The sequence below is a fragment of the Nematocida minor genome (genome assembly GCF_024244105.1).
Source record: "Nematocida minor strain JUm1510 chromosome Unknown 7736, whole genome shotgun sequence".
NCBI classification, from domain to species: Eukaryota; Fungi; Microsporidia; genus Nematocida; species Nematocida minor.
Genome location: NW_026250380.1, coordinates 1 through 15267, shown reverse-complemented (window position 1 = coordinate 15267; position 15267 = coordinate 1). Strand labels below are relative to the sequence as shown.

Below are 15267 nucleotides of genomic sequence, written 5' to 3'. Positions count from 1 at the left end.
AAATACTTATGGCATGTAATTATAAATGAAAATGCGCACTAAAAAGAATGACAAACAATGTCTACGGTACACCAGCATATGCACCAAACGATATATCAGAATTAATAACTGACTGGTAGTTCAATCATCCAGATATAACCCGAGAATATGTTTCAGCGCTGTCTATGAATCCTCTAATCTGTTTCATACTACAACCGAAAATGAGAGAGCAATGAGCATTCTTGTCCAGCCTGTGCTCATTTAAAGACTTTCTATTGCACAAAGCCTTACCGTGCGAAGATATCATCCTATCTAGCACTCTGTCGATGCTTATTCCTCCTATGTTTCTTCCTTCTCCATCCCTTATCTCCTCTGCTAGTATTTCTATTTATTTTCCTCTCTGCTCGATTGTTTTTTATTTGCACGCCGTCTAACTGTAAGAAAATGAACTGTACTAAAGGGTTAAATTGATCGGTGTTTATTGAACGAGTTTGCTCTCTTTTTTGAGTTGTGCTGCTGTCTTTGCGTCTTCTGTCTCTCCGATGTACAGATCTCTGTCCTCTCTGACGGCTTCATCGTATCTTCTTCCAAGGTACAGGGTGGACATGCTCCACACGGTTGCCACAAGCACCACGGTTATCAGCAGAAGCAGTGACGCGGTTCTGATATCTGAGAGATTGAGGAGCCCAAGGATCACGATCTGCACGTTCGATGAAAGCGACTTTCCGAGCTTTCCACACACTCCGTCGTACACTCCCTTGAATCTGGCTTTGTACTGCTTGGGGATCTTCACTCCAATCGCCTCCTTTCCTATATCGAAGGCTGCGTACTTCAGAATCTTTATCGTGTTCACGGCTAAGAATCCAAAGTAGTACTCTGCATTTGTCATTGCAGTCCACCCGATGAGAGTGAAAAGCCTCTTTCCAAATCTGTTCAGCAAGTTCTCTGCGTCTTTTCCTGTAACGGTCACTGAGGCGTTGGCCCAGACAAACAGAAGGAAAGATGTGGCAGAGATAAGGGAAAGCACGGGAGTGAACATTCCGAGTGCGAGCCATCCTTTCTTCTGGATGAGCGACTTAACAGGCGAGAAGAGAATGGCGATGACCAGCAGACCAATGCACAGCTGCTGGAGCCCCTGCGTGAGGACAAAGTTTGTCATGACGTCTTCTCCCGACTTCTTTGAGGACTCTCTAACTGCAGATTTGAATGCAGCCTCTGTGAGGTTCGTGCACAGACCGTATCCGAGCACAGTGATGGACAAGTGCAGGACAATTGGCGTCTTGAACATGATCTTGAATCCGTCGATGATTCCGACTTTTTCCTTTGACTTTGTGCTTCTTCTGGCCTCTGACACGATGTAGATGGGGTATGGGATGATGTTTCTGACGAGGTGTCTGTATGTGAAGACATTAATCAGGCAGAGCCCGGAAACAGCCGTTACAAATGCGGAGATGATCTTGATCTTGTGCTGCGGGAATGTCTTGAGCAGGTAGTAGTTCGACACCATGAATCCTCCTGAGGTGATAAGCCCGAGGTTTGCTCCTATGATGAAAAGCGGGTAGAATCTCAGGGCCTGTTTCAGCGGGCATATTTCGTTGGCTACGGCGAAGAACATGACAGAGGTCATGACGTTACCCCACAGCTCTGCTGAGATGTACAGGAGAGTTCCTGTCCAGAAGTTGATTGTGAGGAAAAGCCCTTCGAGAGATGCCAGTCCGTTGATGAACATTTTTTTATCTGCGAAAATGTCGTGGATCCAGAACTTGTACGGCTCTATGTAGTCCACGCTTGGCAGAAGGATGAGCGCGTACACAAGGAAGAAGATTCCAAAGGACATGTTGAACACGAACATAAGCTTCTCCAGCGTTACTCCTCGCGAGAGAAGGAACTGGAAGAGAATGGCAAACGACATTGTGGCTGCGATGACAATGAAAGATTTGAGATACTGTATTGAGGCGGGCAACATTCTGTCCATGACGACAGCGTCTTTTGTGTCTCTTAGGATAGAGTATGCGAGAACAATGGAGTAGTAAAGGAACGCCATTGTGAAGAACTTGGGGTATTCTACTTTCAGCACCTTGAAGAATCTGCTGCACTGGTCAGCCTGTTCTTCGTGGGCTTCTTCTGTGGGTAGAGAGCGACTTCTGTAGTCGTTTGTAAGTCCTGCTGTTTGCATGGGTTTTCGTAAAAAATTTAAATAAATATTAGATGAATGAAAAATTTTAAAAATAAAAATAAAATTGAAAACTCAATGAAAAGTGGTGTGTGTATTTTCTGTGCAGGAATGCAGATGCGCAGGGCGGTGCATTGCGGTATACCGTGCTGCATAGTGTAGTGTGTGTTAATTAATATATGGAGTGGAATAGAAACACTCTGTTCTGTTGTATAGTAGGCTATGTGTAATAAATAGCAGCCCTGCTGTGGCGCACCGTATTATATTGTGGCATATCGGGATACATCGTGTGCTGTGTGCACTAAGTGCTGGCTGCTGATAGTATGGCATGCCAGTGTGGTATTATTTACCGTGCCAGGAGGAATAAATATTTACATGCCAATTTTAAAAATAAGCTGTATTATTATTTACACTTTTATTTGTTCTGCTGTGTTAGTAGCAGCTGCAGTCTCTATTTACTGCACAGTAGCCAGTATGTGCTAGAACATCGCCTATTTATTCTACATACTCCACAAGTAACAGCTCATCGCTTATTTATTGTCTGCTGTCTAGTGACAGTCTAGAGCTTACTTATTCGACACTTGGCGGCAAGTAGCAGCACAGTATCTACCTATTCTACTCCCAGCGGTAAGTAATGGTTTATTTTAAAATATTTTCATTCGCACTCTAACATGGATACACTGCGCATGCTCGACAGGCTGTCCTACCACCTAGCAGGCCCCCACAGAAGAGCCTTCTACAACACTCTTTGCAAGTGCATGGAAAAGGAGGAAATAAAACAGAACGGCGAACACCTGGCCAGAGTGCAGACTATGCAGATGTACTGTCTCGCTGTGGACGGGCTAATAGAGAAAGCATCGAGCATCTTTAACGACGATCTGAAAAACAGAACAGAGCTCTTGGAGCCGTACAACATAGAGCAGATTATGCTGAAGGAGGCCCTTCTCATGTGCAATCTTCTGGACAGGATAGACACAAGCAAGCTCTCAGAAAAGGAAAGGTTTGAGATATTCTTGATAAGTAAAAACTTTGACTCCTGCAAGACTTCTGCGATCTCTCTGATAAAGCACCACGGAAAGTACGCGATGATCCTTTATCTCGTGCAGAACGACCTCATGAGCTGTTCCATTTCCACGCTCGCGCTTCTTCTAAACAGAATCACCGTGACCAACTCGCTCATTTCTCTTCTCATCAGGAAGGGCGTGCCGTACTCTGTTGTCAGAAAATACATCAGGCCAGAAAAAGACGCGCACTTTCTTCTTCTCATGAAAACCCTTCTTCTCGCAGGAGAGTCCATTGTAGAGTACGGGTATCCAAGCGCAAGCGCCCTGATTAACGAGCTGGATGACTGGGAGATATACGAATACGCAATGCAGAGCGGCATCAGAATAGATGCACACTGTGCAGAAAGCCCTGTCAAAAACAAAATTTTTCTAAATAAAAATTTTCACATCCACCAAACAAAGTATGCAATGATCACAAGCCCAACAGCAGCCAGCATTGCAGCATACATCAATGCAACAAGCGCAGTAGATGCATACACAGTCACTGCCATGGCTTCACTGTCAGAGCACGATGCAAAAGATCTGGAGTCTCATCTGTCCCCCGGCTCTCAGCGTATGATGAGCCTGTACAATGGCACACCCATCCTCTCCAGCGACATCACATCTCCTGGCGGTCTCCTGCTGGTCATTGGGCTACTGCTCAGAAATAAATCAGAAGAGTCTTTGCTGGACGCTCTCGTCCTGTGCTACATGCACAGAGACACAGGCTACTATGTGCGAGTTGTGATGTGCGTGCTCTTCAGATACTTCTTTATGTACTCCCATCTCATCAACAATTTCAGCCTACTGGATGCAGAGAACATCCAAGTGGAAGGGCTGGGGTACCTTTGGAGCGACTTAGAAGTGCTGTTAGGGCTTGACCCAGGGATACACGCAGTCTCCTATATGCACACCCGGTCCAGGGCCATTGCTGACATAAATAACGGGTTTATGAAGTTCATTGAGGCAGAAGCATATTCGCAAATCGAGCCACTTCTAGCATACAGAGATGCTCTGATAGACTCGCCCATACGAAAACAAATAGCAACAAGAGAATTGCAGAAAAGCGTCTCTAAGCCAGCAATAGAGAATATTTTAATCAGCGAAGCCAGACACATATTTACAAAAATAACCAGCCCGCCTGCGGAAAAAGAGTGCAAGTTGCTGACCATCCAGCAGAAACCAAAGGAGATAGATGCAGAATGTATCCGCGCCATGGGAGAAGCAGCCATTGAGAGGGTCAAAAAGTACACAAATACATCAACAGCCGACAGACTCATATCTGACCTAGTAGAAGCACAAAGTGCAGCATACGCTGCTATAGCAGAGAGATATAAGGAATGCTACAGCAGCAAAAAGAGTTAAATAATAGACACAGAGCTAAGCAGCGTCTCGAAAAATAAAAGCTAAATTAAAGAATCGAATATTTCTGTTCTACTGCAGCTCATTCTGCCCCATCAAACCATCTCATTTTTCTTAATTAATAGCACTGTTTTCTATTCACTCTCTTCAGATACATTTATTTCACTCCTATGCTCTACCCAGCAAGTGAAAATAAAAAGCGTAAATATTTTTGTAGAATGGACGGGATAAAAGCGCTGTACACGCTTTTAGAAAGGAATGAAATGGACGAAAGGCTTCTGCAGCCAGAAGAAATAGAGTATGTTAAAAAATCCCTTGCTATCCTAGGCTACAAACTAAACAAGTGGCACGATGCAAGAACTCTTGTGGTAACAGCGAACGACACAGCAAACGAAATAGAGGGCGCAATAACAGAATACGAAGTGGCGTCACTAGACATTCTTGCGAGTGTTGCCAGTAGAAAGAAAGGAATACCGGCGGAAGAGCTAATCAACTGCACAATCACAGCAGATCTTCTGAAGAAAAGATGGCTGATAGTGGAAGACGGAAGGATCAGGCTGTCGAAAAGAACAAAAATAGAAAAAGCAGACATTCTATCGGAGAAAACAGACACAGAGATATGCTCGTTCTGCGATATTCTCAACGAAGAAGGGAACGTGCCGCACGAAGAGTGTCTGCAGTTCATAACAAACAAGAGGACGGAATGATGGCTTGTCTAGAGTGTAAAAAGGAAGAGAAAGTGGGAATATTTTAGAATTAATTAGAAGAATTATATTTTTATTTTATTTTAACCGGATGTACAAAAATGACCTTATGGGAATGGCCAATAGAGCTATGAGTGAAGTGAACGATACAGTGTTTCCATCTGGAGACATGGAAGAACATTCCAATCTATTTATTGTTTTTGGCGTTCTAGGGGTATTTGTTATTCTGCTGCTGATAGTCGTAGTGTATCTGATAATAAGAAAGACAAAAATCAACTCATCAACACTCGAAAGAATAAACAAGCTGGCAGCAGAGAATGAAAAGATAAAGGAAGAAAACAGCAAGCTGTTTGCGATAATAAGACAAATGGAGGCAGAGAAGGCAGTAAACCATGATGAAGGAATTGAGGCACAAAAGAAAGACATTGAAGAGGAAAGGAGATACTTGAATGAAGAAAGAAGGCGGCTTGACGGAGAGCTGAGAAGGATTGACAGCAAAAAAACAGAAGTAGAAGACATCTACATAAAAATAAGAAAAATAAAAGAAGAAGCAGACAGCGCAGAGAATAAATACACGCAAGAAATTGAAACTCTTAGCGAGAGAAATAAAACATTGGAAAAAGAAATTAAAAGACTTGCGGATGTAATAAAACTGTTTGAGCAGGAAAATAAAGCTGCAGAGGAAGTGCTTGTAGAAGTAGTGCAGGTATAATAGTGGCCACATTCAGTGTTCCTGAGTCCTCCAACTGAGAAAGCATTATAATTCAACTAGGTGTGATCAGTTGGCCTGCAGCTAGTAATAAAACAGCAAAGCTTTCAGTTGGCTATTTTCTTGTTACTCTGTCAGTTATTTTCCACCCATGCGAGCTGTCTGAGAGCTTTTATTGATATTTTTTATATTTCAGGAAATCGGGCAGTGATAGTGAAAAAATTGCATAAATCAACTTCCTACGTTTAATTTATTTTTAATTGCAATAATAATGGACAAGAATGGCAATTCAGGGCTGCCAGAAAACAGAGAAATAAAAGAAAGCAGAGCAACAGTCTCTACAGCGCAGAGCATAAAGGAACAAAAAGACTTGTTGTTTCCTATAGGCGCCTCTATTATTCTACTGTCTATTTTCTTGATGAAGTACAGAGAAAAAAGGAAAAAAGAAGAAGAAAAAGAAAAAGAGGCTTTGAACGATGCTGTGCAAAAATTGCAAATAGAAAATCAGCTTTACAAGGAAGAGAATGCTAAGCTTCTGTCACAGGTGGGCGGACAGCAGAAAGAGGCAGTAGAAGTAAGCCATAACTCAAAGGAAGCACACTATAGTAGAGAGATTGAAGAATTGAAAGATAGAATATCAGCAATGCAGGGGGAAAAAAGGGATAAAGAGGCTGAGATAGGCCATTTAGCAGATGATTTTGCAGCTAAGCAGAGCGAATATGAAAAAACTATAGAAGAGCTCAAGAAGCAGTTTAGTGTGCAAGGAAAGGGCATGGAATTAGAAATAGGCCAGCTAAAAGAGGAGCTGGCATCAAAACAGATCGAGTTTGATAACTTAAATGAAGACATGGAGTTTCATATAGAAGAGATGAAAATAATCATTAACGAGCTAAAAGAAGAATTGCTTAAAACAGCACCTAGTTAAGTGAAGTGTGCTTGTTTAATAAAGGGCAGACTGTTTTTGCTTCTAGCCTCTGCTCTGTCTTTACCTTCTTTCTCTACTTTTCTTGTTTGGAGAAAATAGTAAATACACTGTATTAGAATAGAAGGGAAGTAAAAGTGTCAGAGTTTAAATAAAAATTTGCAGAACTGTGCTCATAGATCACTTTAAGTATTTAATTATTTTTTTAATTTTAGGATTTGCAATGAACAAGGAAAATTCAGTACCTGTGGAAATAAATGAAGACCTGTTGACAAGAGTAACCAGAGCGCTGAGAGGAAGAGATGAAGTAGTTGTTATCCAAGAAAATAGCCCAAAACCGCACAATCTATTGCTGTCTTTTGGCATTTTCGTTGGAATAGTCGCTGCGCTTGCAATAGCATTTGTGATCTACAAATCAAAGAAGCAGAAAAAAGTGCGAGTGCCGTCTAAAGAGGATATCACAAGCACGCCAGAAGAAAAACTGAAGACAGAGCAGGAGGAGAATGCCAGCTTAAGAGCACAGATATCTAAGCTAGAAGAGAATAATAGGGAATTAGCCGCCCAAGTTGCCCAGGGAACACCAGCAGTGCAGCCAGTATATGAACAAATTCCATCAGCGGAAGCTCCAGAGGATGTTACCACTGAAAATGAAGAACCATTGACATCTGCTCCAGAAGATCTAAGAAAAGAGAAAGAAGACTTGCTAGACACTCTTCAGGAGGAAAGACAGCACTATGAATCTCAGATAGCTGTCCTAGAAGCAAAAAAACAGGAAGAGCTAGAACAGATGAGAGAGACTCTGTCGAGTGAAATAACGGCCCATAAAGAAAAGGTAAACCAGCTAACTAAAGATTTAGAGGCCCGGGATGCAAGCCATGAGGCTCAGATATCTGTCGTAAGAAAAGAGGAAGAAAAAAAGAGACTAACTCTAGAACAAAGAGTAGCAGAGCTATTAAGTGAAATAGAAGAGTTGAATACTAAATTTGAGAAAAAGGCAAAAGCATTAACCAAAGTAAAGGCAGAGAAAGAAGAACTAGAAGGCGAATTCAAAAGTTTGAACTATAAAAAAGAAGAGTTAGAAAAGAAACTCGGCGAGGTAGATAAAGTTCTACAAGCACAGCTCAAAGAGTATAAAGACACCTTGATAGCACAAGGAAAAGAAGAGATGCAGAAGTTTGAGGAAGAGAGAAAGAAGATCGAAGCAGAGCTGAGATCTAAAGTAAGTGAACTTGAGCAGAAAAACAAAGAGCTCCAGGAAGCTCTTGATGCACTAAAAAGAGAAAAGGAGGAATCCCAGCCGTCTCAAAACTCTGAGGAACAAGAAGCTGAAACCGAAGTTAGCAGCGAAGAATGAAGCATCAATCTACAGTAGTTAGCTAAAAATTATTTATAAGTTATACTTACTTCCACTGAAATAAATTAATTTGGCAAAACACTTTTTCTTTTACTGTTCTTGCTGTTTCTGCACATTGACAAACTATAGCATTGTTTGAATATTGCCAAAACCATTAGACTTGACAATAGATGCTTGTTTTTCTCTCAAGCAACTCTAACTTTTATGGCTCCAATGAAAGCTACTGGTATTCTAAAGAGAAGATAAAGAATCCCAAAGTCCTTTGGCTTAAATAAAACTGATCTGTGTTTTTATTGGTTTTTTTAGCAGGGGATATAAAGAAAATTTTTTATTGAAAATGTAATGGCTCAAGAAGTGATAACAGATAATTTAGAAACAGCACAAACAGAGGAAAACATAGCAGCGTCTTCAAATAAAGCATTTGAGATAATCAAGAGCGCTGTGCTCGCTCTAGGGGAAGGAGAAAGACAAACCAAGCTGTTAATAGTCATTGGCGCTAGCGGTTTTGTGCTATTGGCTATTATTGCAATAGTAGTAATAATGCATAAACCAAAGAAAAACAATGAAGAAGTAGAATATATTAAAAAAATAAAAGGATTAGAAGATAGAATAAAAGAATATATCAAAAGAAAAGGATACTCAGAGTCAACCCATTTTCCTTATGTAGAGTATGAGAACAAAGAGCTACAAAATCTAGAAGACAGAAAGAAAAACATTCCCATACAGATTGATGAAGAAGAAAAGAGATTTGAAGAGACCAAACAGTCTCTTGAAGCTAAACTAAATAAGCTGAGAGAACAAAAAGCACAGCAAGAAAGCTCTGATGACAAAAAGACAGACTTTAGCATAAAAAATCTGTTAGAAGAATTAGAGAACAATAAGGAAAATTCTAAGGAGACATTAAACGAGCTAGATAATAAATTAAAATTAACATGTTCGTCAATAGAAACTAAAATAAAAAATCTTGATGATGAAAATGAAAGATTTGCAAAGCAAAGAGAACAACTTGAGAATAATATAGCTAAGTGTAAAAAAGACATTGAAGAGACAAAGCTACAGCAGAATAAAGAAAAAGAGCCAGAGAAATAGGATTGCTATTTAAGAAATCAGCAGCAAAAGATCAAGAATGCGCCTCTAAAAGCATCCTCTGTAACTATTCAAATAAAAATAAAAATAGATGTTGAACATAGACGCATTATTTGCTAAAGTTTCTCTCTTTTGCATATACTAAATAGGGACTGTTATTTGTCTATCCAATGCACTACTGCTATTCTGTTTGAGAGAATAAGGTCTCAAGTGAAAATTATAAATAAAAAAATGTTATTTTTACCATGAAAAATCAGAAATTAAGGGCTATACTGAATGCGGTAACTGTGGTGCTTATTTTCTTTACCATGCTGTGCAGAGGAGGTGGAGATGCTCTCAATAGTCCAGAAGAAGTAGCTAGCACACCTGAAGATAGAGATGCATCGGTAACAGAGAACGACCTAGGTTTTAACTGGTTTGTGGCAGACTCGAATGGCGCCCATATATGGGATCTAACAAAAGCAATAGAAGAGTTTAGGGACATATACCACCCGCCCTCACCGTCTGAAAAAGAAGCTACTGAGTGCGGCACCTCTCTTGCTTCTACGGAGAAAAAAAAGAGCGCAAGATCGGCTGTAAGAAGAAAAAGAAAAGCACAGAAAGATGAATCTGTGCCTCAGCCTGCACCAAAGAGCAAGAAAGAAGGCAGCAGACTGGAGAATGTTAACATCAAATTGTGGAGTGACGTGCGGTTGACCAATAAAAGAAGAGCAAACAGCACAAACAACCACAGGACAATATACTTGGACAGGGATGGCAAGTTCAACGAATGCGTGCTCCTTGAAATAACAGAAGGCGCCTACCAGGAGAAAATCAGAGAATATCTGGAAAAATTTTCAGAAAACATTGCCCCTCGAATAGAGAAAAACGCGCTGTGGTACTTCATTGCGTGCAGAACGTCAAATTTAAATACAAGAAAAAAAGACCTTTTGGGATTGAAAGAGCTGCTCAAGGAAGAAAGCAGAAACAAACATAAGAAAATGTTGATGGATCTCCAAGGATACTATCCCAATGTGATTGACGACATGCTGGCATATGTGGAAAAACATAAGCCGCTGAGAGCCAATAAACAACGCCCTCCAACTGTATGGAACAAAACTTTGGGAGACATTTACATACAGAGAGGGCTTGATTTGAACTATGCGATGGTGGAAGAGCAGGACAAGATCAGCCAAGAATACAGAAAACACTCAGCCTTGGCGTATGCTCTGCGAATGATTCTCGCACTACCTGAAGTGCATCAAGACTTTTCCAAGATCAGCACAGTATTTATAGAAGCTACAGAGGTGTATAAAAGCTTTTCTAAAAACAAAAAAGCACACAAAGTCCTACTAGCCATACACACACTAGTAAAGAAGTCTGCAGAGAGCAATAAAAAAATAAAAAGTGTGTATGAGGTCATTCACAGCACTCTTGAAAGTATGCAGAAAAAAGACAAAAAAAAGGAGAAAACAGTCTCTGAGTTATACAGAGATCTGTACATGATTCTTGCAGATTTCTATGCAAAAGCAAAAGTTTTTGATGATAAAAGATATATCTTGGCGGGCAAGTGTGCTATAAAACATCAAAAATACATCAGATGTGAAGCAGCCCTAGAGTTTGCAGCAGACGGCTCTTTCAAACAACTCCGTGCTCCCAAATATTCACCAGAGATGGATAAGTGGGATGTTTCGCCAGGCGTAAAACCACACTATCATGTGCACTACGTAGACAACGAAACACACCGAGGTAGAAGACTGTGCATGCCCATATATAAAAAAGACGGTAGAGACGATGCGTGCTATATGCATACAATTGATGCTACAATAGAGTACATAAAGAATTTATATGGAATAGAGAAAAATATTCTGCACCCTTTTAAAGTAAAAAAAGGAACTGATGAATGGTCGTACATCGATGCAAGTGACCGAAGTAAAACAGCGGAGGATTTAGCAGAGCACGAGATAGTGTTCTACCGCATTGAAGAAGACCTGAAAACAGTGAAGTTTACATTTGCGAAGTTTAAGCCTTTAGTTCAGCACGGCAAGGACAGCATTGGCATACCCCTCTTCCTTACGCGTTTAATGCGATCTGCTATAGATCTAGGCCCGTTTGTTATGGAAGGCGAGCACTCGGAGATAAGTTTGGGAGCAGAGTTTAAGAATGCAGTGCCCGGTGTGTACAATTTTAACGATATTTATAAAAAAGACGAATACTCGGATGTGCATGGATACTACAGCAATCTATACATACTGCCTGATGCAAAAAAAAGAAAGACCTTTGACTGCTACACCATGGACTGTCAGACGGTTCTGGAAGACACAACCACTAAAGCTGTGTGGTATGTGAATATGACGGACAGTGAAAATGCGTACACACACTGTCTGCCAAATGAAAAGTTCAAAGAAGAAGAAAATTCTGGGGAGATTGCTGGCTTTATTAACACACTGGGGTCAAGACAGTATAACAGAGACAGCAACCTACAGAGCATTTGGCTGAAAAATAGTGGCTTGGAAGACAATAAGCCAGAAAACCACACACAAAAAATCCATACGTGGCTGATAAATGCTATAGAGTATGATGAATCTAAGCTGAGAGACAAAGAAATAATTGAGAAGAAAATAAGAGTCTTTGAAGAAAGCGTTCGAAGATCAGAGAAAAGGTTCACAGCACTAGATGGGAAAATAAAAGAGCTGAAAAAGCAGGGCAATAAAAACAAAAACAAAATAGTAAAGCTAAATAAGGAAAAGAAATCAGCTGGCTGTATAAAATATAAATCAAAGAAGAATATAGAAGAGCTGCGCAGAGAGCTACACGAAGTAGTGTCTGAAAAGCCAGATGAGCAGGTAGAGCTCATAGTATTCCGGAACGTGAACAGCAGCAACTCCAACCTGGGGGCACACAATGAAATTCTTGATCCTTTGATCTCGGCCTATAACAAGTAAAAGAAGTTTATAGAAAATAAATAGCTTGCTTAAGTGTGCATCTTTTTGTGTTATCAATGATTTAAATAGTTGTGTAGTAGTAAGTAGAACAGCTGATGAATTATCTGCTTTCTAGTACAATTTGTTAATGTTAAGAAAACAGACACAAAGTGTTCTTTATATGCCTGAACACCTCAGTTGTTTATTCATCGCATAAAGTATTATACTATGAGAGCAAAATGAAAATAAAAAAGAAAAGTTAAGTATATATGAATGAATAGGTAGAGCTTTACTTTTTATTTTTATTGCCAATAAGTAAATATTTGAAAGAAAAACTATAGCAGCAACCATAAGAGAACACTTGAATATCACTAATCTTGAGTGAAGACATACAAATTGTGACGTCTACCTATAGAAAAATAGAACAGCACCAATAAAAAATGGATCAATTAAATGACAATAAAGTCCTGGGGAAAATGCTTCCATAACAGTAAAAACAGTAGAGCACCAATCAGTTATCTTCACAAACACATCAATAGGATGCACCTACTCCGTGAAATTACAAGAATTAAATATAAAAGAAGACGTTTTAACTGATTTATGATTCTACAGCAAACGCTGAAGCACATAGCAATAGGATTTATCGCGCTGGCTTACTTCCAAAGAGCTGCCTGTGCAGACTTGCTAGAAGACCTACAAAACATAAAAAAGTATTTGAACAATAAGAAAGATTGCATAGAAATAGGTATAGAAATCCGCAGTGATTTTATTGACAGACTAAAAGCTTCTTGTACGGACAACAAGCTACTATATGATTTTTTTAACAATGGTATAAAGGAGGGAAAAGAAAAGCTGGAAAAGGTCCAAGAAGCATCAGATGCTCTTTATGACGGTATACAACCCATGGTGGGAGAAATAGAAAATCTGGATGAGTTAAAATATAGCAGTAAGTTTAGCGAGAAAGTAAAAGGTTTACACAAACAGATGATGGAGGATTCCCTTCCAGTAGGGCTTGATATGAGCAATTCAGTGAGCAAGTGCATGCAAAAATTCGATTCTCACATGCTTGAGCTAATAAGTCAATACAATGAAGTATTTAATGGCAAAAGAAGAGTAGAAGATCTAGCACTGTTTAAGCTGGCAAAGAAGAACAAGCCGCTGGCTGCTAGCATAATATACTCTCTTTTCAGAACAAAGCCATATGAAACAGATAAAGAGCTGAAAGACGCACTGGATTATATATATACAAAAATGGAAAATCATGTTTTTTCATCAAATCTAAAAAGCTACAGTGAAGCTATAAAGAGAGATGCAGAGAAGAATAAACTGGATGTACTGAAATTCGCAGATAGACACCTCCACATACTATTTCATACATCTGGGGGCAGCGCAGATGAAGTGGCAATCTATCTTGATCTGATAAACAAGAAGCTTTCTAGCGAAGAAGTATGGAAGTATATAAGAACAATAATACCTGCACAAGTTATAAAAATAATAATGATGGAGTACGAAATTAACATGAACGGAGGCCTGATGGACTATAAAAAGAACCTTTTATTTTCAAATCTTGGAAGGATAATACATATTGTAGCCAAAGACAGTGAAGTAACCAAAAAAATGCCAGGAAAAACACAGAGCGACATTCTTGATCTTCTGACTCTTCTGTGGAGTAAATACGGAGTGGAAGAAGCAAGAATGCAACATGCCAGAAGTGATATGGAATTGCTAAAACACTATAACATCAAAGAAGATGACTTTTTAAGCATGCAGCGCGGTTTTATGTCTACCAGCTGGATGTTTGACATTTCTGGATCAGCACAGCACAATGTGCATGATGATAAGAATAAAGTTGAAAAGCTCTTTGACATCTGCTACACCCACCCTATGCTGTATCTATACAAACGATGCGAGAGTATAAGCAAAGAGGCTAAGAAAAAAAAGCAGTCCAATGAAAAACCTTTTATGGAAGAAGATTCAAATGGTATTTCTATGCTTAGACTGTACAAAATAAGTAGTAAAGACAGTGATGAGGTATGGGTGCAGAATATAAAAAGCTGCATCAAGGCATGGTTTTCACAGTACACCAAAATTATCTACAAAAGAGAAGACGGCCAAGACTATGAGATAGTAGCTAATAGCTTTGTCATTTATTTGGAAAAGTCAGTGTATTTTGCAAGAGGGCGTGCAGTTACTAGCCCTGAGTAAGATAAGTGCAGCCTCAACTAGAAATGTGCATAAATATGCATCTATTAAACTGCTACTCTTTCCTGCAATTTCATCTTGTCTATAAGAAGAATAATAGCTAGGATTTTGAAGTATAGACTTTTGTGGAAAGACCAAATAGCAACTTGGTAGTGTCATGCTTTTTTGTAGATAAATAATTGTATATTGAAGTCTTAAAATAAATTCAAGTAAGACAATTTATTTTTCTTTCCAAGTTTTCCTCTTGTTTATATGCCAATAATGATTTTGAATAAGCGTCTCTTTTGAGCACTTGAAATACGATCAGTGTTAGTTTTTTCAACTAGCATCAGCTGTTTCTAGTGCTTAACTTTAAATATTTTTACTATTTCTGCCTTCAGAGATTGTGTATGTATTTTATGCAACTGTTCATAGGTTCCATTAACTTAAAATAGTAAGCTGAAAAATAAAAGAAAGAAGTTATTACATACTCATGCAATACTGTTTAGTACACTGTATTTATTTAATCTGCAAAGTATAATCACTGCTTTTTCACTACTAGGGGGCTTCTGCGCTTATATATAGAGGTTAAAACATCAAATAGCTCATTGTGTGCACCTAGATTAGACTTTGTGCTGTTTATGTTTCGAAACACAATGAACTCACTTTCCTGACTGGGTTTGGTACATAGATATTTTTTTAGGTCAGCTATTTGTCCTTTAAATCTTGATATAGAAGCCCTTTTTACGCTCATTTTTTTTTCAAGATCTCCTTTATTTGGATCTTTATTTAGGTCTTTATTCACATCTTTCTTTTTACTTGCTTTTATTCCTGCCAGATCATTTTCTTCC

At 39.3% G+C, this 15267-nt stretch overlaps 10 protein-coding genes across 10 annotated transcripts; 8 read left to right on the top strand and 2 right to left on the bottom strand.

Annotated features, from left to right (window-relative positions):
• Positions 1 to 457: 457 nt before the first annotated feature.
• On the bottom strand, positions 458 to 2155 carry NEMIN01_1760 (ATP:ADP antiporter, AAA family; the record flags this gene model as incomplete). Its single annotated transcript, XM_051477702.1, has 1 exon — positions 458 to 2155. The coding sequence occupies one exon, from the start codon at positions 2153 to 2155 to the stop codon at positions 458 to 460; it is 1698 nt and encodes a 565-aa protein (XP_051333662.1).
• A 668-nt stretch (positions 2156 to 2823) lies between these two features.
• NEMIN01_1759 (uncharacterized protein) lies at positions 2824 to 4560 on the top strand (the record flags this gene model as incomplete). The annotated part of the gene is made up of 1 exon (XM_051477701.1): positions 2824 to 4560. The coding sequence occupies one exon, from the start codon at positions 2824 to 2826 to the stop codon at positions 4558 to 4560; it is 1737 nt and encodes a 578-aa protein (XP_051333661.1).
• Positions 4561 to 4775: 215 nt separating this feature from the next.
• On the top strand, positions 4776 to 5264 carry NEMIN01_1758 (uncharacterized protein; the record flags this gene model as incomplete). Its single annotated transcript, XM_051477700.1, has 1 exon — positions 4776 to 5264. One exon carries the CDS (start codon positions 4776 to 4778, stop codon positions 5262 to 5264), a length of 489 nt encoding a protein of 162 aa, XP_051333660.1.
• An 88-nt stretch (positions 5265 to 5352) lies between these two features.
• On the top strand, positions 5353 to 5973 carry NEMIN01_1757 (uncharacterized protein; the record flags this gene model as incomplete). The annotated part of the gene is made up of 1 exon (XM_051477699.1): positions 5353 to 5973. One exon carries the CDS (start codon positions 5353 to 5355, stop codon positions 5971 to 5973), a length of 621 nt encoding a protein of 206 aa, XP_051333659.1.
• Positions 5974 to 6241: 268 nt separating this feature from the next.
• Positions 6242 to 6895, top strand: NEMIN01_1756 (uncharacterized protein; the record flags this gene model as incomplete). Its single annotated transcript, XM_051477698.1, has 1 exon — positions 6242 to 6895. One exon carries the CDS (start codon positions 6242 to 6244, stop codon positions 6893 to 6895), a length of 654 nt encoding a protein of 217 aa, XP_051333658.1.
• A 220-nt stretch (positions 6896 to 7115) lies between these two features.
• NEMIN01_1755 (uncharacterized protein) lies at positions 7116 to 8246 on the top strand (the record flags this gene model as incomplete). The annotated part of the gene is made up of 1 exon (XM_051477697.1): positions 7116 to 8246. The coding sequence occupies one exon, from the start codon at positions 7116 to 7118 to the stop codon at positions 8244 to 8246; it is 1131 nt and encodes a 376-aa protein (XP_051333657.1).
• A 342-nt stretch (positions 8247 to 8588) lies between these two features.
• On the top strand, positions 8589 to 9335 carry NEMIN01_1754 (uncharacterized protein; the record flags this gene model as incomplete). Its single annotated transcript, XM_051477696.1, has 1 exon — positions 8589 to 9335. The coding sequence occupies one exon, from the start codon at positions 8589 to 8591 to the stop codon at positions 9333 to 9335; it is 747 nt and encodes a 248-aa protein (XP_051333656.1).
• Positions 9336 to 9577: 242 nt separating this feature from the next.
• Positions 9578 to 12256, top strand: NEMIN01_1753 (uncharacterized protein; the record flags this gene model as incomplete). The annotated part of the gene is made up of 1 exon (XM_051477695.1): positions 9578 to 12256. One exon carries the CDS (start codon positions 9578 to 9580, stop codon positions 12254 to 12256), a length of 2679 nt encoding a protein of 892 aa, XP_051333655.1.
• Positions 12257 to 12835: 579 nt separating this feature from the next.
• NEMIN01_1752 (uncharacterized protein) lies at positions 12836 to 14440 on the top strand (the record flags this gene model as incomplete). Its single annotated transcript, XM_051477694.1, has 1 exon — positions 12836 to 14440. One exon carries the CDS (start codon positions 12836 to 12838, stop codon positions 14438 to 14440), a length of 1605 nt encoding a protein of 534 aa, XP_051333654.1.
• A 517-nt stretch (positions 14441 to 14957) lies between these two features.
• Positions 14958 to 15267, bottom strand: NEMIN01_1751 (uncharacterized protein; the record flags this gene model as incomplete). Its single annotated transcript, XM_051477693.1, has 1 exon — positions 14958 to 15267. A coding segment is annotated over one exon (310 nt), but the record flags the coding sequence as incomplete, so codon positions are not given.